Raw genomic sequence first — 23634 nt, 5'->3', positions numbered from 1 at the left:
GGTAATGAGCGGCGAGAGAAGTCGCAATTTCGCGAGCGGGGGACTGCGGGGAGAGGTGGAGGAGGCTCGGGCCCCGGCCGCCGCCATGAGGCGGAGCGAGGGGCGGACCCCGCCGCGAACTCCGTCTGCCGCGAGCCGCCATAGCAGCCCCAGCGGCAATAACAACAACATTGATCACTCGCCCCAGCGGCCTGCGGTGCGCAATCTCGTGAAAGTTGAACCGAGTCCCAATCGTTTGCAGGAGAATGTTGCCGCAGTGTTGTGTTGTTGTCAATTCCCCCGCACCGCCGACGATCACCGTTGGTTACGTACGGCGCGAAAGAAGTTCAGCGTGTACTGTAACAACACGTTGAGGGTTGTTTGGCCAGCTGCGATTTTAAACAGGGGCTCAGGGATTCTTATCGTCGCTCATCAGTGGGCCCTTTGTGACTGTAGTTGCGAGGGGGGATTCGTCGTGATTGTGTGACCGCGTGATACGTTAACGCGCCGCGACCCGGAGCCGCCTCCGTGACCCACGAACGCCGAGGCGGCCTGAGCTGCCGCCCTCGCAAACCCCGCGAGAGATTCACAAATTCTCCCCCAGCCCACCCACCTCGCGTAAACCCCGTAACTCACGGGGGACCGACATCTCTTTCGAGGGGGTTTCATGTAATTATCGGACAGCGATCGGGGCTGTCTCTGCACGGGAATCGAGCGAGCGGCCGCGGGGGGCCCGTGCGTGGGAGGCCGTCTCTGAGCCCGCGGTGCTCCAGGGACCCACCCGGGGGCCGCGTGTGGGGTGGGTGAGGGGCACTGAGACTCGGGGGTGCCAGGCAAGAGCCGTGGGGCCCGGGATCGTCGGCCGGCTCCGCGGCGGGGGCCCGGGTTGGTTTGTAGCCGTGAGTCCCGGCAGGATGCGGAAGCTGCGCGCCGCGCTCGTTGACCTGAGCGGGACGCTCCACGTCGGGGACGCGGCCGTGCCCGGCGCGCAGGAGTCTCTGCTCCGGTAAATATCGTCGTCGTCTTCACCATAATAACCTCGCTGTTGTTACTTCGTCGTGATCTAAACTACAAAGGGCGATTGTAATCGGCGGCCGAGAAGTGGTCACGGCTTCTCCCTTCTGCGAGCGACCACTGAAACTAAACTACTATAAACTGGTGTTGTTAATTTACCAGGTAAAGCCCACTGAGCTATTATAGAGCTCTTTTTCAGAAGCGATCTTGCTGCCATAAATGATAGCGTCAACGCAGTGGCTTGTCAAGTGGGAATTTATAGCAGCCAAATACTCTTAAACGCACGTTCATTCTAAACGTGGAAGGGGAAACCCGGAGGACCCGGAGAAAAATCCACACGACCACGGAGAGAGAGACATGAAAACTCCAAATAAACAGCAGGTGTCAGGGTCGGGATCGAACCTAACACGGCTTCTGTAATACCAGGCGATGTAGTTAACATCTCCTAGCCACCGTGATGATCTGGAGACGCAAACTTAAAATTTTCAGCAGGTGTCAGGGTCGGAATCGAACCTACCAGGACCTATATACCAGGCGAAGCAATTAACAAGCGAGGGAGCCCCCCCCCCCCCCCCTATGGCCCCTTATCCCTCTGGCGAGGGGACCCAGCTGTGTCCCTAAGATGCCAATCCCGCAAGGGCTGTATAAGCCGATTTGGATTTGTCAAAATAATTACAATATATGTGGGAATATTGGCTATTATTTTATAATTTCGCAGTACCTCTATTCGCCACTGAAGGCGCTCACGGCCATGTCCTTGATGTGTCATCAGAATATATAGTACGGTGCTGTATTTAGACTGGTTGAATCCGATTAGCTATGAAGCTCTTTTTCACAGATGTCCAGTAGGGGCAGGTCAGAAATTTATAACAACCAACAATACAAAACACGAGCGGAGTGCAAAGTATAGGAAAGGTAAGCAAGTGACTGAAAATGTTTTAAAAAGTACAAATTGGAATATTACAGTACATCGGTTCCTGCCGATATTTCAACACTAAATGCAAACTTGGGTAAGGCATAAAAACAGTCCCAGACCACACCAAGACAACACACAGGCCCTCAATAAAATTGCACATTAAAATTTTACTATCGATGCATAGGTAAGGATCAGAGTTACAAATCACATTTACAAATGTGGTTGTATCCAGGATAATTTAGTACTAATCTTTTGTATCAGGAAGAGGAAGATTTTAAGGGAGGAAACAAGGTTGTTCCAAAACGTTGGTGTTTGCAAAGGCTATGTCACCTATTCTAATTATTGTTCTTGGGATAGTTAAAAGGCAATTAGAGGGACGTCTTAGCCTTCTTGTGTTTGACAATGGGGTTATTTAATGAGCTATTTATAGCACAGATTTCTTATTGCATAATTTCCCTTGCGCTGCCCATGGTGCAGCACCGGTCGCAATTAAAGTGGCAGTGGCTCTGCAAATCACTCGGGATGACAACAGCAGCAGTAATCATCGTCCCCTATTGGCAGACTAATGCCTGCTTGCAGGCCAGTCACCTTTTGGCACGCGCACGCAGGGACAGCTGCCACTGGGGGTGACCTTGAGGTGTGAGGCGCTTTGTGTTGCTGATGCATTTAAGAAAATGCCAAATAATGCAATGAATATCAAGGTATGTATTATATGTGGCATTGAGCGTAAGGGGAGGTACAGGCCCGTTGGCACCAGTGCCCGTAGTCAGGGCCACTCACCAAAAGGGACCAGAAGGGAAATGTTCCCAGGCCTCGCACAAAAGAGGACCCCATAATGGGCATGTTTGTCACTAATCAACAAGGGGTTCACACGTGGCATTCTGTCCCAAGCTTTACCCAGTCAACATGGAATGTTGGCCCAACGTTGTCACTAAAACCTTTGCCCAATGTCCATGGGAGGAGGCCTCAATCAGAAGGACTTGGAGCCCCCGAGCAGCACCGAGCAGGCACTCTTCCCCTACGCTAAAACTGCCTCGCCTGCCGCAACAGCCGGGGATCTGGCAATGGGCTCTTCCCTGTTCACTCGCCATTGCTGGTGGAATCATGATTCATTTATTTTCCTCCACTTATTAATATACGCGAACGGCACAGGACTCGGCACCGACGCACATCTCCAGCACGCGAGAGGGCAACAGATGCGCCCACCAGCTTCGTGCCCACTAAACATGAAATGTTGGCCCAATGTTGCCCCTTAAACGTTGGCCCAATGTTGAGTCAATATTGGCTCAACGGCATGTTTACTGAGTAGGAGCCCCTGGTTATCCCTGGATTTTGTTGCACAGTATACAAAGATAATGTTCCTGTAGTTTGTCATTTAATGTATTGCATTTTCAATTAAGATTGATAAATACCCATTTTATGTGCACAGGCCATGGACTCCTGGACTAAGCCACTTGCTATATGCACTATCAGGGGTTTTGGTTGGGTTTGAGATGTCATTTTAATCAGCCATGGCCTACCCACAGCTGGACGATGGTCTCCCCTTATTGCCACATTCACTGATAGTCCTGCGATGCCACAAGCCATCTCCTGCATACAAACTAATCTCAACACTCCATCTCCATGGTGGCCATCTTCTCCAGAGATGCATCTCTTTATACTGTACTTATCTGTACTGAAATTATCTCCTTATACTGAAATTCCATCAGCAGTCTCGTCCATCGGCCATCATCCCTTCTTGCAACTGTATTCTGCCCAAGCCCACTTTCTTCGACACCAGATAAAGAATTCTCAATGAAACCGAAAAAAAATCACGTAGGAATCTTAGCATTGATGTGGATGGCTGTTCCATTTGCTGTGTCTTCTGTAGGCAGAGCAGCTATGGGTGCAGAGCTCTGTGGGTGCAGAGCCCAGGGCTGCCCGCGCAGATCAGACCCCTCAATCATATCTCCTCTCTTCTCCCAGGCTGCGCAAGCTGCCCCTGAGCATCCGGTTCGTGACCAACACCACGAAGGAGTGCCGGCGCGACCTGCACGCACGCCTCACGCGCCTCGGCTTCGCCCTGGAGCCTAATGAGATCTTCACGTCGCTGTTAGCAGCGCGGAGCTTACTGGAGGTGCGGGGCCTGAGGCCTCTGCTCATGCTGGAGGACTCGGCCCTGGAAGAGTTCCAGGGTAAGACTTGGTTACACACGCAGCAGCTCCCTTCATCCCTCAATTAAATAGGTAACAAGTACAACCCGTAAAAACAAAGTTTTTCACTATAAATCCTTTATATGCGTGGCGGCTAGAGTCCTCTCGTCCTCTGGCTTGAGATGGCTGCCACCTATGGGTCAGATGATTGCATGGCAGCATTAAGAAATTGGTAAATAAATATATTTTTATCCTAAAAAGTGTAAAATTTTGGAAAAAAAGTTCACGAACATTAATTGTCACGCACAACGATTCTGTGTGGAAAATGTCAGCTCGATTGGATCACGGGAAGTGGGTTAAAAAACGACTGAAAGATTTGCACGGTCCTAAGCAAGCAAGCAAGTGAACTTAATATAAAGGATTTAAAAAGAGGTGTTTATTGCTGGACAATTCTATATGTGGGGAAAACTAGTTAGCGGTTGTTTACCATTTCCTTCATGCGGTTAGCGGTAGTTGCATAAACGATTTTAATGAAGCTAGCTGATATGTACCCGGTTATTTACCCAGATATCAACATAATTCTGCTTTGTGTCTCCACATACATTTGCTTAAGCAAGCCCACCCTGGACCTGGTGTCTCATCAGCAGAGCCAGGCTTGCCTGAACCACAGAGGCAAGTGAAGAGTGAACTCTGCCCCCCTGCCATGTGACTGTGCGTGCGGCAGGTGTGAACATGGCCGAGCCCAACGCGGTCCTGGTGGGGCTCGCGCCGGAGAGGTTCCACTATGAGGCCATGAACGAGGCCTTCAGGTGCGATGGACCACGCGCTCACGTGGCCACACACATTAACTCCGTCGCCATTAGAAATGTTACCCCCCCGTGACCTCCACGGCCGGTCGCTAAAATCATTATTACACTCTCCAACACCCCACACGCCCATCACGAATCGACCCGTGCAAAACTCAATGGCATCGGTTGCATTGGAGCGGGTGGTGCAGAGTGCCTTACCATTTTCACGTCTTGCCGGGCCACGTGTTGTATTATAGCCAGGTGGTGAAGGTGCACGTTTGCCTGTAATCCAGCGTCGTGGAGGTAGCAGCAGGGGTTGGTGGATAACACATATAAATGTTATTAAAATCCCTTCCTGTGGGTGTCAAGGAGGAGCTCTACACTGGCTCTACAAGAACAAGGGAGTACAGCAAACATGTAGACTCTATCCCCTCTGTATGAGATAGAGGGTTGTCCCCTCAGACACGTGGGTTTTCTTCCCCCCCGAGTGCTCCATGTTCCTCCCAAATAAAAACACTCATGAATTGGCTGAAAACACCTGAATATACAGAGGATAGCAGAGCTTGAGCAACCTGCCTCTGAGCCATGCAACAAATGCTACGTGATGGTGCATTATCAGTTTACGGGATCATTTTTACGATGTGTTGTCCCGGCGCAGGCTGGTGCTGGAGGGTGCGCAACTCGTGGCTGTGCACAAGGCGAGGTACTACCGGCGCGCCGACGGGCTAGCGTTGGGGCCTGGCCCCTTCGTGGCGGCGCTGGAGTACGCAGCGGGCGTGCAGGCCCTCGCCGTGGGGAAACCGGAGGGGCCCTTCTTCCTGGAGGCCCTGCGGGGCCTGGACTGCGAACCACACCAGGCCGTCATGATCGGAGATGTGCGTACGACCCCGAGGTTGCAGTGAGCCTGGCCCCTCAACCCTGCCACCTCCCAGAAATATGTGCATACACGTATTGTAGGGAGCAGTAGTGTAGCGGTTAGTGTGCTTCGCGACGAAGCCAACAACCCGAGTTCGATTCCCGCTCATGGCCAACACCAGTGATGATTATCTGAATCGGTCATGGTCCTCCTCCCCTAGGTCGACTCAGCCTCAAATGAGGACCTGATCCAGTGTGTTAACATCACCACTGGCCACGCACCCCCTTGTGTACCGTGCCGGCCTTCATAGGTGCTCCCTAACAGCACTTGCCCCAACAGTCTGTTCAGGCTATATGGGGGATCTTTGTCTTTGTGCGTGCGTGCCGTGTGTCAGGATGCCCGGGATGATGTGGCGGGAGCACAGCGCGCCGGCATGAGGGGCATCCTGGTGAAAACCGGTGAGGAGGAAGTGGACACGCGGCTCCCGCCGTTGTCACTCTAACACGAGTTCACTTTCAAGTTACGGTTATTTAACCAAGGGACAATCCATTATGATCCAAGGTGGTGCACTGTTCTCTTTAAGATTTCTTAACTGGAAGTATCTTTATCTTGATATAAATGCCCTCTATAGCCAAGCAGAAGCCCATTGAGAGCACAAGTCTCAGGCAAAGCCTTGTAGCACAGATGTGTAGGGGTGTTAGAGAGAGAGCCGTTATGCATGGCAGCTTATGGGAAACAAACACAGTGGGCGGGGCTACGTGAGTGCACGGGGGGGGTGCTCTCAACGACGTCCGCACCAGGCAGCCCGGGGCCCTACCCCTCAGCGGGGGTGGAGTATAAAGGGGGATGTGTCAGAGGGCTCGGGGCAGAATGTTAAAGCTAAACCAGTGAAGACCGAAGATCGTCTAGCTAGAGCCCTGGACTCCCATGGGACGCCGCCCTTGTCAGGGCCGCGCAGGACCGAGCCAGCGGCGTGGTCCCGAGAACCAGAGCTAGTGCTCTGGGACTCCGGGTACCGTACCCCGACTTACCAGTGTCGGGCCAGACAGCCTCCCCTAGCCCGTTAGTGGAGGACTAGGAGGTAGGTCAGAGATAGCTAGCAGTGTATTCCCAGCTAGCCGGGTGAGGGGGCCGATACCCCCTCTAGTATTGTATGTCCACAGTTGTGACTACTTGTACGGAATAAATACGTGTGCCTCACCAACGGTGTCCAAGAGTCATCAACGGTACTTCATCTGGTGTCAGAACAACTACGAACATGGACACGCGCCGGACAGCTCGAGCCGGAGTACCGCAGGTGGAGGACACCGCTGAAATTGTCGAGCCCGAGACGGCTCAACAAGACATCGTGCAGCCGGGGCCGGACGCATTCTTACCGGGGCATCAGGATGAAGAGGAACCGCCATCAGAAGGGCTGAGGCTGGCTCACGCGAGGCTGGCGGAGCTGCTACGCCGCTGCCGCCACACTCGAACACATCACGCGTCTGGGGGCTGGTGGACCACCACGGGGCGAGGAGAACCGACGTCCGATGCGCCTTCCCGCCATCTCAACGGATTCAAACTTTGAATCTCCCGCCATCGCCGCAGCAGCTGCTGAGGGCGTGGCCGGCCTGAACCTCGGGTCCAACATCGCTCTCGCTGGGGCTGCCGCGTCACCGCCAGCGGAGGGAGCGTCATCACGGCTGCGACAGGCGATACCATCTGCCGTTCGCGCCGAAGCGCAGCCGAGTTACGGGGACAGCAGCCTGCGAGCTTCCATGGCGACCGCTGCGCTGCACCAACGGCTGCCTCCGCTCAAAGAGTTTGTTGGCGCGGAGGGCGACTGGGGCGGCTTCCAGCGACGCTTCCTCGCCCACCAAGAAATGGCACTGTGGTCGGATGCTGAGGCTCTCTGCGCGCCGCCGGCGCTCCTCGACAGCGACGCACTCGCCGCCCTTACATCGGCGCCGAGGGAGAAGCGCTCCACGCTACAGATGGCGCTGCAGTTGCTGGCCGGGGTTTACGGACCTTCAGCGGAATGCAGGCAGCAGTTTTACGATCGCCAGCGGGGTGCAAAGGAGTCGCCCCTGGCGTACAGGACGAGTCTCCTGTCACTGGCGAAGACGGCCTTCCCTCGAATGGACGACGACGGCGTGGACGCCATGGTCACAGAAAAAATCCTCCTGCTGGCAGACGACCTGGACATCGCCGTCGTTGCACAGGAGGACACGGAGATGAGTTCCCTCCAGGCTGCGCGGCTCCTCCACGCCAACCTGCTGTCACAGCGTCGGAAAGCCAGCAGGGCAGCGGCCGGGCGTGCGGTGGCTGCAGCCACCCTCCCGGTGGAGGAGGTTTACGTTGTCGACCGTCGACGGCAGCAGGGGACGGGAGCACGGTCGGGCCGGGATGGGTCGAGCCGCTTCGACCGTCCGTCATCGCCGCCGGCGCTCCCGCGTTGCTTCAACTGCGGCGTCCGGGGCCATGTCGCCTCGGGGTGCCGCTCTCCTCGGCAGCGCGGGACGACGCCTCGACAGGACGCCGGCCCTCCTCCTCCCAAGCTCCATCAATATAATCCGGCGAGTCGCGGCACCCCTCATGTTTGGCCCAAGCACACACTCGTCACACACTCGCACACCGCAACGAACGGGCCAACACGCACCACTATGGGGACTCAAATCGAACCCAGGCAGTGGTCCATGTTGGCCCATCGCGTTGTGGCCGCGTCGTCGGGGTCGTCGGCCGTGGTGGGACACATTGACGGGGTGGAGGTACGCATCCTGGTCGATACGGGGGCATCGGCGACCATCATTTCCGAACTCATTTACAATATTCTATCTGTCCAGAGCCGTCCTTTACTGCCGGTTAACGTCCCATTCTATGCTGCTAACGGGGGCTCTCTTGGCATCATTGGACAGATTCGAGCGCAAATTTGTATCGGGGATATCAAATTGTCGGGCCCGATTTTTGTTTCCTCCTTGCTGGCGGTTCCGTGCCTGCTGGGGACGGACTTCTTGGGCAAAATGCCGATTCGTATTTTAATAGACCAGGGATGCATTGAGCTCCCGTCGGGACGACGCATGGCGTTCCTGCCTTCCCCTACTGCGGCTCGGACGGCGTTCGTAACAGTACCAGCGTTCGTCGTTAAAACAGTTCATGTGCCGCCGGGAGCTCAAATGTTGGTGCCTCTAAAACTTCGTCGGCCCTTCGCTGAGGGCATTGGGGACCAGGGAATTCTGCTGGGACCATCTAGGGCCGGGGTTAGTGGACCTCATTTGATTCCGGCCCAGACCGTCGTAAGAGGGGACGGGGACCCTTTCATCGCGGTCCTCAATGTGGGGTCGCAGACAGTGGTGGTTCCTCAAGGGACGGTGCTTGCTCACGCGACGCCGGTGCCCTGCGAGGAACCTGTTGCGAATCACGTCGGCACTGCTCCCCGGCCGCACCCACATTCGGACAGCGATGGAGGGTGGCTCGATGCGCTTTGTGCGGGATCGACGGACCTGTCAAATTCGGAGCACCAACAGCTTAGAACGTTACTGCGGGAATTTTCCGACGTTTTCAGTCGGGACAAATACGATTTGGGTTGCACTCATCTGCTGCGTCACCATATTGACACGGGTGACAGCGCGCCAATACGCCAGAATCCGTTTCGGTTAAGTCCCGCCGAAAAGGACCATGTCAAATCGGCTATTGATGACATGTTAGCCGCCGACATCATTTCTCCTTCCACCAGCCCTTGGGGAGCGCCGATCGTCCTGGTTAAAAAGCAGGACGGCTCGTTGCGGTTTTGCGTTGATTTTCGGCGCCTTAACAAAATTTCGGTTGCCGACGCATACCCGCTCCCACGGATGGACGAATCGCTGGACGCCTTGGCGGGAGCGCGATTCTTCTCCACACTGGATTTACTTTCGGGATTCTGGCAGCTTCCTCTGGACGATGATTCAAAGCCTAAAACTGCTTTCCGTACACCGCACGGCCTGTTCCAATTCAACCGGTTGCCGATGGGCTTACACTCAGCGCCGGCAACTTTCCAGCGTTTGATGGAATTGGTTTTGGCTGGATTGCAATGGGAGTCGTGCCTGATTTATTTGGATGACGTTATCGTCTTTAGTAAAACTTTTGACGAACATCTCCAGAGGTTGCGGGCGGTTTTCCTAAAGATGCGGGCTGCTAATTTGAAATTCAAACCCCAAAAATGTCATTTGTTACGCGATTCGGTGCGTTATTTGGGGCACATCGTGGGGCGCTCAGGTATTGCTACCGATCCCGCCAAAACGCAGTGTGTCAGCTCCTGGCCGACTCCCACCTCGGTGGGAGAGGTCAGGAGTTTCATTGGCTTCGCGTCGTATTACCGACGGTTCGTCGCTGATTTTGCGACGATTGCCAAACCCCTACACGCTTTAACATCAAAAGGGGTTCGGTTCCACTGGGGTCAGGAGGAGGAGGCTGCTTTCTGCTCCCTTCGGGACGCCCTGGTAAAAGCTCTTCCCTTGATTTACCCCGATTTTTCGGAACCATTTTTGCTCGACACCGATGCGAGCAACACGGGTATTGGGGGCGTGCTTTCCCAGGTGGTTGACGGCGTGGAACGGGTGGTTGCGTACGGCAGTCGGGTGTTGTCTCCAGCGGAGCAAAGATATTGTGTCACCCATAGGGAACTGTTGGCAATTGTCTATTTCATCCAACAGTATCGCCCATATCTGTACGGTCGGCATTTCACCGTCCACACAGATCATGCGGCACTGCAGTACGCCCTGCGAGTTCAACAGCCATCGGGACAATTGTCCCGATGGTTGGAGATCCTCCAGGATTTTGATTTCGAAACCACCTACCGTAAGGGCATTCGCCACACCAACGCGGACGCTCTGTCGCGCATGCCAACCACCTCCGAATGTGCATGCCTCCTGGGGTCGGGACGTTGCAAGCCAGCAGGGGACATGCCGGTTCCGGTCCTGGCGGCCGCCGCCGACAACGAAACATTGCTTCCAAATTCTATCGCACAACAGGGAAAAGATTCTCTGCTAGGTTTGCCTGTTAATGAATGGGGGCGCCTCCAGATGGAGGATACCTCCCTCCTCGCGTCGCGTCGTCGCGCCGGGGAGGCGGGGCGGGGGACGGGTGATGCCGACGCATGGGAAATGCACGCGGGGTTGCTGATGCATTGGGACGGGAAATCCCATCGACACCGGCTGGTGGTCCCTTCTGGGTTACGGGGTAGGGTGGTGTGGGCTGCTCATGAGCGCCTCCTCCACCTGGGTACCCAAAAGACCCTCGCCTTGCTCCAGCTTGATTTTTTTTGGCCAGGCATGACGAGGGATGTCGCAGATCTGTTGGCATCATGCCCTCGGTGTGCGCAGCGAAAACCACCAGCACGGGAGTCAAACCCGCTTTTGCAGTCTATCAGAGTCTCCAGAGTGAACGAACTTGTCGCGCTGGATATTCTGGGGCCATTTCCCGCCACCCCTAGGGGCAATGGATATTTGTTGACCGGGGTGGAATGCTTTACGCGCTGGCCTATGGCCTGGCCCCTGGCCAACCAGTCGGCAGCAGCCATCGTGGAGGCCTTTGTCCAAGGTTACGTCATGGACAAAGGTGCTCCGGAGCGGCTGCTGACCGACCAGGGAAAACATTTTTCCATCAAACTCCTCCAACAGGTCTGTGAGCTCCTGGGAACGAAAAAAATTCGTACCTCTCCCTATCACCCGCAAACTGACGGGATGGTCGAGCGTCTGCATCGAACCATCACGTCTATGTTGTCGCAGCAGGTTTCGGACTCACAGACCGATTGGGACTTGCAAATTCAAGGGGTCCTGGCAGCATACAGATTGGCCCCCCATGCTGCGACGGGATTTTCACCCTTCTTCCTCATGTATGGCCGCGAACCTGACCCACCTGTTCGGGCACAGCTGCAGATCCCCGCGCCGCTGGGAAAAACTAAATTGGCCGACCATGTTAAATTTAACCTTGCGAAATTGACTGAGGCATGGGATGCTGCCATGCTAAATTCCGACAGGCGTCAGAAAGCAAATGAGCGCCTCAGACTGGGTCGCGCGCACGTGCTACAGTGGAAGCCGGGGGACAGGGCATGGCTGCACTGTCCCCAGGTACAACTCGCGACCTCCTCAAAACTGGTGTGGCCGTGGCGGGGCCCCGTCAAGGTGGTCGAGGTTTTGCGGCCTCAGTGCGTTCGCATCAAATGGGGGAAGCGCCGGTGGTTTGTGCACCCCTCTAGGCTGAAACCCTTCGTTGCGGTGCGATGCCCCACTCCACACACGCGTGGCCAAACATGTGGGGGGTCGGCCGACTCAAAGGGTCCGTCTCTGCTGCTCTCGCCTGACGTGTTGCCGGCTGTCCCGCCCCCAGGTGCACCAGGAATGACGGGCTCCCGCCCAACAACCCCTACGGGGGATGCCGAGGGTCTCGCGACATCAAGCGCAGACTCACTTCGAAATGGACAGCTGCCACCGGATGGTCCGCCATCCGGGGTTGCCCCGTGTGACGGGCCTGCGGCAAGGACGCGCGCAAGAATGCGCAGACTCTTGTGATGCACAAAAAGAAGAATTTTTTTTTATTTTTTATTTTCACGTGTATGGTTACTGTGCGCTGCGTCGGTGGTGTGCTCCTGGCACATTGTGTTGTGTTGTGTGTGTGTTGGGGGTTCCTTGCGATTTGTATATACGTTGCTTTTACGGAATTCGTATTTATTCGGGGGGGGTGCGTCGGGTTGTTTTCCCTTCGGGGTTTTCTGGTTCTTGTTGTTGTTCTCTTCGCGTTATGTTGAAAAATAGTGAGGCACACGCGCGGTCAGGGGGTAAATGCGCTTTTATTGTCGTTTTTTTTTGTATGTTGGCAGCCGGGACGGCTGCAAGCTATGCGGGGGGGGGGTGATGTAGGGGTGTTAGAGAGAGAGCCGTTATGCATGGCAGCTTATGGGAAACAAACACAGTGGGCGGGGCTACGTGAGTGCACGGGGGGGGTGCTCTCAACGACGTCCGCACCAGGCAGCCCGGGGCCCCACCCCTCAGCGGGGGTGGAGTATAAAGGGGGATGTGTCAGAGGGCTCGGGGCAGAATGTTAAAGCTAAACCAGTGAAGACCGAAGATCGTCTAGCTAGAGCCCTGGACTCCCCTGGGACGCCGCCCTTGTCAGGGCTGCGCAGGACCGAGCCAGCGGCGTGGTCCCGAGAACCAGAGCTAGTGCTCTGGGACTCCGAGTACCGTAGCCCGACTTACCAGTATCGGGCCAGACAGCCTCCCCTAGCCCGTTAGTGGAGGACTAGGAGGTAGGTCAGAGATAGCTAGCAGTGTATTCCCAGCTAGCTGGGTGAGGGGGCCGATACCCCCTCTAGTATTGTATGTCCACAGTTGTGACTACTTGTACGGAATAAATACGTGTGCCTCACCAACGGTGTCCAAGAGTCATCAACGGTACTTCAGATGCAATGTACAGCGGAAATATGAAAAATCTTATCATTCCCATAGAGACCCGTCCTGAGATTCGGTGAGGCTCCCAGGGTCAGTAAGATTTTGATTGCAATACATTTCCACGTGATAAGCCACCTCGTTGAGCTATAGTTTGTGGTCAGGTGACTTCTGAAAAAGAGCAAAACAGCTCAGTGAGCCTTAACTGGTAAAATAAAAATCTTTCGTAGTTAACAGTTTAGTTTATCTGGACCGTGCCTAAAGTGGATGCTCACTAACATCGCCGTTGTCCCCTTGTGCAGGCAAATACCGCGACGGGGACGAGAGCCGTGTGGATCCGGGGCCCAACCTCACCTGCTCCAGCTTCCCTGATGCCGTGCAGGCGTTGGAGGCTGAGTTCCGTTTATGAGTAGGAGGGGATGAGGGAGGTCGTGGGGGGTGTCGATTTGGGAGGAGGGCAAAGAGGCACAGGGCAAGAAGGTGCTCGACCACCAGAAAACAGGTGGACGTCCACCCTCGCCCTTTAGTTGCACAGCTCCATGCGTTGACCAGAGCAACACCACGCTGGCCAGGATGGAGGGTGGTGAGTTTGGCCCAGGGAAGGTGATGCCCTCCTCCCCGGTACACTGCCCCCCATGAAGAAGCTGCAGCCAAGTGATTGTGAGGTGACCCTTGTCTCACCCAGCCAGCCATGGCCATTTTCATTCCCAGCGGAGGCGATCACGGGGTGACCGTAACAATCACTAGTGGACAATGGCCTCCCAACTCCATGGAAATCATGGGGGTGTGTCATTTGACCATACTTCACCATGCTGGTCACTGCAGATTGGTGCAGGAGGGGGAGGGGGACGAGTACTGGTTCAGATATAACTAATCGCTGGGGTAGTCATGGCCAGGGACTGAATTGGGATGCAGCGCAGTGTAACAGCTGCTAGCGCGCACATCCTGTCCAACACAAAAACAACTGCCATTCGCCAACAAGTGGCGGTAATGTCACCACAGCGCTTGTGCCAGGCTATGTGCACTTTAAGGCCATGTGAAGTGCAGCACAGAGGCTTTCGCTCAACTGTGGATGGCTGGTAGGCTGTGAACTCTTGTTGTAAGTGTGAATTTATAATTTTGAACTCATCGAGTCTCACGACTCTTTTTCAGAGAGGGTCTTGCCGAGTTTTCACAATCAGAATAAGAATATTTATTGATACTGGAGGAATCCGATGAGCTTTAAAGCTCTTTTTCACAGATGTCCTTTCGGAGCAGGTCTGAACTGTTAATTACAATTGAGTACATTCGATGGGTACATTTTTTTAAGTTTGGCAAAATATAGAACGACACAACAATGACCCTACTCTTGCGATTAATGTTACGGGATCTTTAACATCCACTGCGAGTGAAGCAGATGGCGCGTGGCAGTATGTGTATGGTTAATACACACCTGCAGTATTAACCATGGTGGGCCACTGGATTCTAACCACCAGCTGGAAGTGTCACCGCCTTCCTCGTTGTCACGTGTTCCCTCCCTTCAATAAACTGGTGCCCTGCCAGGGCCATAGCTGTGAAGAGGTTCTCTGTGCCAAGCGGCAGCGGTAATGGCTATGCATATGGCTGCCTGTAACCCAGCACTGTGCAGGCAGCAGCGAGGGTTGGTGGATCACCATACGGATGTTGGAAAAACTCCCTTCCCGTGGGCTTCGAGGAGCAGCCGTACCCAGGCTCTGCCAGAAAGGCAGTACAGCAGAAATGTCGACTCTGTACGGGCATTGCATTTCCTTCCTCGCACACGTGGGTTTTCTCCGGGCACCTTAGTTTCCTCCATGTTATTAATTGACTGATAATACCTTAATATATGAAAGCACACCGAGCTTGGGGGAGGGTAAATTCGGCATAGGCTCATCACCACGTGGCTGCTGCTGCCTTCCCGCTTATCTGTGGTTCCTCCTCGCTCTTTCAAGTTGGCTTCTCGTTCTCTCTGCGGGAGTGAGCGACTCCTGTGCAGGTTATTCACCATTATTCTGCAACTTGGGGAGATGCAGCCCGATGACGATCCCCTCATGGTGTAGTTAACTAACCCACACACTGTTTCATTTGTCACTCGACAGTTTCCACAATGGTGCTTAGGTTCCCTCAGAGTAGGGATTATTGGCGTAAGGAACTACAACTATAACGCGTCGATTGTATATATGTATGTAGAAATTATTTTGCACCGTATGTAGCTAACTGCTAATCGGAGGTGCGATTACAAGCTACGTCTGGGCATAATATATTATTGCATACATTATATTCCTATAATATGACCAGGTTTATAGACATTGGACAGATTATCAGGCAGCGAGAAGGGTGTGGCTGGGTGCCAAGGTCACTGCTTGGGCCTTTCCGGCTCAAGCGAGGCTGCTGCCCGCACATCTCGTCCGTGTCCCGCCGTGTCTCACGGCATGTGTTGAGCGACGAGTAAATAAGAGAACTAAAGAGTTTAACAATCCTCGGCGTCGATGCTGGTGTCGGCGCTCCTGCTGCACTCAATGTCCCGCCGGGGAGAGCTACACACAACCTCAGTGAAAAGGGAAAGGTCCCCGATATAGCCTGAACAGATTGTTGGGTTGGGATAAGCGCTATTAGCGAGCACCTATGAAGGCTGGAACGGCACACAAGGGGGTGGGTGTCCAGCACCTTGCCCGGCCACCTTTGTCTCCCTAGTGGCGATGTTTTTACACATCGCGCCAGGTACTCGTTTGGGGCTGAGTCGATCTAGGGGAAGCCCAGGACCGGTTCGGATAATCGTAGCTGGTATTGGCCGTGAGCGGGAATCGAACTCGGGTTGCTGGATTTGTAGCTCCCTACATTTGTAGTGACTGTGCTTGTCACTGTATGGTGCCGGGGCTTACGAAGCCACGGCGGGTAAGGTGTTGTCATTATGGGCAGCCCGGGTTAGGGATGTAGTACCAGCCCTAGCGGGGCTTGGGTGAGTGCTGGTTAGCGCAGTGGCACCGCGAGCAGTGTGCGGTGCGGGTTCCTGGTCAAGGAGCGAGAGGGAGCGTCAGCCAGCCAGGGTTACCTTAGGGAATGATACGCTGGTTGACCTGCTGTCACGTGACCGGATGATATTGGAGGGGGGCCACCGGTGGACGGGGGCCGTAGGACAGTCACGTGGTCTAAAGGAGCTCGAGAGACCTGGAACGTGAGCAGGGCGAAGGGCAGAGCCAGCCCAGCCCGGGGGCATTTAACGAGGGCCCCGTGAGGAGCTCGAGGTTCTTCGTGTGCTGGTGTTACGAAGATCCAAGTTGGGGAGAAGAAGCCTCTAGCCACGCGGTCCGGGACCCCGTTTGTGGTCGGGACCTGGATAGCGAACCGTGTCTAGTTCTGCCATAGCATGGTTAGATGGGCAGTCGAGACCCGAGTGTAGATTGTGTTATGTTACGTACCATTGTGTAAATAAATAGTGTTGCTCCTGTAATGCGAGCAAGGAAAGAGGGGGTGGAGTCTGGGTCACGTGAGGAGAAGGAGGAGTCAGGGTCACGTGAGAGAGAGGATTTAGGGGGAGAACCGGAAGGAATCTGGGAGTTGAGAAGGAGTGGAAACAGGAGGAGGCCACGCTGGGCAGTGGCGAGAGGGTGGCGCGATTGCCACGTGGTGGGAGGCCACGGCACCATCGGCCAGCATTGTACGTGGGGCACAGCAGAGCTAGTGGGCTAGAGTTAGTGGAATTATAGCTAGCGGAGGAGAGCTAGTGGAAGCTAGCCGGGCTGAAGAGCTAGCAGAGTGTGCGGGGCACACAGAGCAGCAGTGTGGCTGCAGAGCGGAGCAGCGGTGTGGCTGCAGACGGAGCAGCGGTGTAGCTGCAGGGTGCACGGTGGAGGAGGTGCGGGTCTGAGCGAGGACGCCGTAGGGGCGAGAGAGACAAGAACCCGAATAAAGGACAACGGAGACCTACACTGTTTGCAGAGTCTTTTATTACATTGGTGTCGGAAGTGAAACGGCATGTCAAAACAGCTCAGAAAAAAGATCGTCCCTGCACCATCTTCTGCACCATCTTCTGAAGACGATCTTCCTCTGGCGGTGGCGCTACCGACGATGGAGGGAGGAGGCGACGCAGGGACGAGCGACGCGCCAGGCGTGCAGGACGTTGCCGGCTCAGCAGGTCCGTCCACGTTGGTGGACGCCTACGATGGATGGCGACACGTGGCAGCCCAACTTGAGTCGCTGAAGTCTGTTTTAACGCAGTTATGCACCCTTGTGACGCCCACGACGAGTTTGGGGAGGCCAAGCGGGGACCATCCGACTGGGGCCTTGCCGACGCTGTCAGCCCTCTCCAACACATGGCACGAAACCACCATCTTGGGCGTGGCTGGGGAGGAACGGCGGGAAGCCGCCATCTTGCTGCCTCCACTGCGGGAAGCCGCCATCTTGCTGCCTCCACCGCGGGGAGCCACCATTTTGAACACGTTGCCGAGTGACGCCATCTTGTCGCTGCCGCACGAATCACCATCGACGGAAGATGGCGGAGCGGGGACCTGCAGCCATCGTCTAACGACTGTGAAAGAGTTCTCCATCAGCGGAGATTGGAGCGCATTCGCCTGCCGTTTTCAAGCGGCTGTACGATCCGCGAAATGGACGGATGCAGAAGCCTTGGAGGTCCTGCCAACGCTTCTTGACGACGAGTCCGTCAGGTTCTTCCGCTCCATCAAGGCCGAAAAGAAGAGGATACTACAGGGGGTGTTTGAAGAAATGGCGGAGGCATATGAGCCCCGGGATGATGCTCATCGTAGGTTCGTGCAGCGGCAACGGGCACCTGAAGAATCGCCGGTGGCATTCCGGGGCGCCGTGATGGAGCTAGCTATGGCCGCGTATCCGGAGACGGAGCCCGATTTGTTGGAACCCCTGATATTGGGAAAGATGTTGGAGTTATCCAGGGACTTGGGCATCCCCATGCCGGTGTGCGGGCACGATAAGTTAACGTCCCGTGCGGCGGCTAAGTGCCTGGATGCCCAATTTAACCTTCGACGGTGGAAACAGGTGTCGGCTTGGACGGGGGGCCCCACCGTCGAAGGCGGTGCGACAGGGTTGGACCCGAAGAAGGCTGTCTACGTTCGAGACGACAGGGGTCCTGAGGAGTTGACAGCGGCATCCACCCAGTGGCCTGCTCGAGGGGGCGTGGGGTTGCACTCCAGGCCGCCGGCGCGGGAGCACCAAGACAGAGGGGGTGCTGCACGGCGAACCGACTTGGCATGTTTCCGCTGCGGCCGTAAGGGCCACATCGCCAGAGATTGTTGGGCTCCCATTCCGCGGCCGCCCCAGCAGAAGGCCTCGGCCACGGACGCGACGTGGCAGGACCATCCATGACAGGCAAGTCGGTACGCATCAGACATCCGGCAAGGCCTATCATCTCATGCATCACCATTGCCGCGCGGTCCGTGTGCCATTAATAACGGGGGGGCGGTGATTGACCCTTGTCGCTCGCTGACGCAGTGGCGGAAATTGGCACGGAGGGTGATGGCGGCCGCTACTGGGTCGTCCACTGTGCCTGGTTCGATACAAGGGGTCGATGTGCGCATTTTGGTGGACTCAGGTGCATCCGCGACTATTATCTCCGACATGATTTTCCATCTCCTAGCCATTCCGCCGGGGCGGGTGCGACCGGTCATGGTGCCCAGTTTGTTGGGGACCGATTTCCTGGCAAAAATGCTCATTCAAATAAGGGTGGATCACAATTGTATTGAATTACCGGGGGGTCGGAAAATTTCATTCTTGCCGTTGCCCTGGGGCCAGTCTGCTCCTGTCTGCCAGGTACAGGCGCTGTCCGAGGTATCTGTTGATATTCCACCTGGTTCGCAGATGCTTATTCCGTTGAGGTATCGGAAACCGGTGCCTGGCATTGAGGGAGCGGCGGTTGTGTTGTTATCGCCGTCCACGGCTATAACAGGTGGCTCGACGCTGGTCGGGGCACAGACGATTGTCCGGCCGGGTCAGCCTCCGTTTTTACAAGTGTTGAATGGAAGCGCGGATAATGTTAGTGTACCGGCCGGAACGGTTTTGGCTCACGCTACGACGGCTTTCACGGCCCATGACGACCGGTACTGCCGGGGCCTTGTAGGGGGGGTCTCGGCCTCCACGGCGCAGGATGATCGGTGGATTGCCGAGTTGTGCCGGGAAAATGCGTCTTTGACTGGGGACCAACGGTCCGTGCTTCGCGCGCTGTTGGAAAGGTATTCTGACGTTTTTAGTTCGGACGATTTCGACTTGGGACGCACCTCCTTGCTCTCCCACCATATTGATACGGGGGCTGCCGCTCCGATTCGGATGAACCCGCATCGGTTGAGTCCGACGGAGCGGGATCATGTTCGCGGCGCAGTGGAGGATATGCTGGCTGCTGACATTCTTTCCCCGTCCAACAGTCCGTGGGGCGCGCCGGTGGTCCTTGTGAAGAAAAAGGATGGGAAATTGTGATTTTGTGTAGATTTTTGCAAATTGAATAAGGTGTCGGTTGCAGACGCGTACCCCCTGCCGCGTATAGATGATTCCCTCGATGCCTTGTCTGGGGCGAAGTTTTTTTCTACGCTTGACCTCTCGTCGGGATTCTGGCAGCTTCCCCTGGACGAGTCCTCGAGGGAAAAGATGGCTTTCCGTACGCCGCAGGGCTTTTTTCAGTTTAATTGTCTTCCAATGGGCTTGAATGCTGCCCCCGCCACTTTTCAGCGGCTGATGGAGCTTGTGTTAACGGGTCTGCAGTGGGAGACATGTTTGATATATTTAGATGATGTTATCGTCTTCAGCCGCACGTTTGAGGAACATCTGCAGAGATTGGATGCGGTGTTTGCTAGGATGCGCTCCGCGAATTTGAAATTTAAGCCCAAGAAGTGTCACCTACTGCAACGATCCGTGCGCTATTTGGGCCACATAATCAGTGCGGACGGGGTGGCCACGGACCCAGAGAAGACGGCGTGCGTTCGTAACTGGCCGACTCCGGCCACAGTGGGGGACGTACGTCGGTTCGTTGGATTCGCTTCATATTATCGCAGGTTCGTTCCGAACTTTGCTACGATCGCTAGGCCGTTGCACCTCCTTACGGCGAAGGGCCAGAGGTTCAGCTGGGGGCCGACGGAGGAAGCAGCGTTTGAGGGCCTACGCGATCGTTTGGCGACGGCACCGACGTTGGACTATCCAGATTTTGATCGCCCTTTTATTCTGGATACTGACGCTAGTGACAACGGGATTGGGGCCGTTCTGTCACAGTCCAAGGGCGGCGTTGAACGCGTAGTAGCTTATGGTAGCCGCGTGCTGTCTCCAGCAGAGACCCGCTACTGCGTTACTCGCCGCGAACTGTTGGCTATTGTGCATTTTCTCCGCCAATATTGGCCGTATTTATACGGCCGTACGTTTATTGTTCGCACGGACCATGCGGCTTTGCAATATGCCCTGAGAGTTGACCAACCATCTGGCCAATTGGCACGATGTTTGGAAACCCTGCAGGAATTTTCGTTTGAAATTCAGTATCGGAAGGGGTCGCGTCACGCGAACGCGGACGCACTCTCCAGATTGCCGCAGGGATCCCCTTGCGCTTGCGCTTCGGGTACGAATAGGTGTACGTGGGTTCCGCAACCCCCTCAGCCTGTTGTGTCAGCTGTCGAGGTGCCCGAGGCTCCCGTATGCCCAGGACCGGCTGATGGGATTTTGAACCTGCCGCGCTCGGTATGGATTCGCGAGCAATTGCTTGATGAGTCGCTGGGGGCCTTGTGGGGTCGGGCTGCGAAAGGGACGGGGGGACCGCTGTCCGGTGTGACGCCGGGAGCCGCTCTCCGGGATGGCTTGCTGATGTGGAGGGAAGGGTTGCACGATCGCTGGCGTCTGGTGGTGCCGTCGTCGTTACGGTACGAGTTGGTTCGGACTCTGCACTCCGAAATTTTGTTACATCTCGGGGTGCAGAAAACCTTGTTGACGTTGCAGCGGGACTACTTCTGGCACGGCATGACGACTGATATCGTCGGTGTTGTATATGCCGGATTATGAAATGTTTATAAAAATAATAATAATTAATGAAATAACAAAGAAATGCGCAAATCGCATAAATTATGTTAATGTGTGTAATTATATGCATACATTATGATAATCACGGAGATAATCGTAGTCATTTATGAGAATGCTTGCGATTATGTTAATGTGTGCAGTTATGATAATTAAGCTTAGTTTCGTTTATCCAGAGTTGTATCAATCAGGATAACACGATTATCATTGATTAAACATTTACTGATTATCTTAGTGTTTTTTATGTTATGTTAGGTCTCCAATTTCATATCTCATCGCAGGATACAGTTCTTATGAATAAGACAGTTTTGCATGGACTTGGAAAGAAACACTCCTGTGTTAACAATTTTATTCTAAACAAACATGTGATGCGCTAACATGCAAAGGCAAAGTATACGTCAATAGATTCATTGGCGAGATTATGCAATTAACGAAACTGAAGGGCTAACACTCTTCTAACAACCGTAATTTATACTTTTCCACCAGACATCTCATTAGTTCCCCCATGTATCGAGCACAATCGGCGACCGGCCGAGTTTTAAAACAAGCATGCAACGATATTCATATGACGGGCAATAAAGGCACTTATTGTACCCCGAAGGCATAGCATACGTCAATCGATTTGTCGGCAAGATTATATCTGTTAATGAAATGTTTGAGAAAATGGTGGTTGAGGGCGTGTATTTGTGTGAGCGCGTATCTGGCTCTGCCTTAATTAATTCTTCGGCGAGACTCTATGACAAAGAAACAGGTTTGACACGATATTCTCTCTCTGTAACGTGTCGATTCGCAATGAGGATTTCGAGAGTTTTAGTTTGCGTCAACGAATCTATTGGTTGTTTATGCGATAAGAGAAACGAAAAAGGCAAGGAAAAAAACTTCACACTCTTATAACCGACGGATTTTTAATTACTCAGAGGGCCACGATTCCTTACGGCCAGCTGGTGTTCAAACTTTACAATTAGTCTTCTGATGAATGTCTAGGGTTGGTCCCATTGTGAGAGAGGTGGACTGTCTTTTGGATAAATTCCTGCATGCCCCGCGGGAAGTATATGTGTGCGTGTGTGTGTATGTGCTTCCTGGAGGTTGTGAGAGGGGGAGGTGATGCGACCCTGGTTCGGAGATTCCTCTCGCCCGTGCGGGTTGCAGCCGCGACTTTCTCTGCTGGGAGATGATGAGCTTCGGCTCTCTGCGGCTCGTGGAGAGGCTTGCCCGCTGGGTCCGTGCTGCGGCTCTTGGCGGCGCTTGTTGCAGCACCCGTACTGTGGGACTGACGGCGCGGTGCCGTTCTCTCCACTGTTGGATGACGAGTCGGTTCTCGTTGGTGCTGGTTGATCTGTGTGTGCGTATTAGACACACGGCGCATTCGATGGCACTGTCCTCTTCCTCGCGGCGTTCGATCAGGCTTTTTCCACTGCTTCGTGCTCTCTGCTTTGCTCGCTTGGTCGTTTGGCGATTTCCGCCCTTTTCTTCAGGTTGCTCGCTCTCGTTGTCGCTCGTCACTCTCTCTTCTCCATGCTTTCCTTTGTTCGTGCAGCTGCCAGCTTCATACGGGCACTTGCTGATGCCTCTCGTTCGGAAGGCTCGGACTTTGTCTCCACTACTGGATGACGAGTCGGTTCTCTCACGAGAATGATAGCTGGAATCTCCGTCAGCTTCACTCGCAGCTCGGTGGCTCAGTGTGGCGATTCTTCTTAGGTGGTGCAGACCTCAGCTTGTCGATGCACGTCGCTACCCCGCGAACATCGTCATTCTGGATGACGGAAGAGCTTTTTCGTTGTCGGCGACGAGAAGACATGTGGGGGCCGGAGCCCCAGAGAGATTTGAGATGGGGGCCGGAGCCCCGGTGATCTGAGTTGAATGGATTTTTCCTCAGCTTTTATCGGGAAAATCCACTCGGTTTTTTTTTGGAGTTGTTCAAAGGCCGGAACTTTTTCCTTTTGTTGTGTGTGGACACATCTGCGTCCGTGTGTCGTGTGTGTCCATCCGTGTGTGTCGTGTGTGTGTCTGTATGTGCTTTATTGGAGGAAAGGTTTCTTCAAAAGACACAGCTGCCCGCAATAATTCTGGAAGGAGGGATGGGGCTTCCTCGCGAACCGGCGTCACATATGAGTCATCAAACTAAACCAGACCGACGATTCGCGTTCGCACCGAGGTGGCAAAATCATAATCCACGTTTTGGATTATGAATAATATTGGTCGTGAAAGCCTACGCGTTAAGCCAGTCTTATAATCCCTTCCCTCGCTCTGGGCGCCAGTGCAGTCCATACAGGTGTCTCGGATTAACGAGTTGGTGGCGTTGGATATTTTGGAACCCTTCCCGCCATCCGCTAGGAGGAATACATTTTTGCTGGTCGGGGTGGAATATCTTTCCCGCTGGCCGATGGCTTGGCCCTTACCCGACCAGTCGGCGGCGTCTATCACGGACTCGTTCCTGTTCGGATATGTATTGGACAAAGGGGTGCCGGAAAGGTTGCTCACGGACCAAGGGCGAACTTTTTCTTCTAAATTGTTGGCTGAGGTGTGTGCTGCACTG

At 54.6% G+C, this 23634-nt stretch overlaps 1 protein-coding gene across 1 annotated transcript; it reads left to right on the top strand.

Moving 5' to 3' along the window:
* The first annotated feature begins 12 nt into the window (after positions 1-12).
* Positions 13-14642, top strand: HDHD2 (haloacid dehalogenase like hydrolase domain containing 2). Its single transcript, XM_078879380.1, has 6 exons — positions 13-985; positions 3875-4083; positions 4766-4850; positions 5488-5704; positions 6080-6143; positions 13388-14642. The coding sequence occupies exons 1-6, from the start codon at positions 894-896 to the stop codon at positions 13492-13494; spliced, it is 774 nt and encodes a 257-aa protein (XP_078735506.1). The 5' UTR covers positions 13-893; the 3' UTR covers positions 13495-14642.
* The last annotated feature ends 8992 nt before the right edge of the window (positions 14643-23634 follow it).

This window comes from Lampetra fluviatilis, chromosome 53, assembly GCF_964198595.1.
Source record: "Lampetra fluviatilis chromosome 53, kcLamFluv1.1, whole genome shotgun sequence".
NCBI lineage: Eukaryota > Metazoa > Chordata > Hyperoartia > Petromyzontiformes > Petromyzontidae > Lampetra > Lampetra fluviatilis.
Note: the sequence above shows the minus strand (reverse complement) of the source record. Positions and strands in the feature narration are given on the sequence as shown.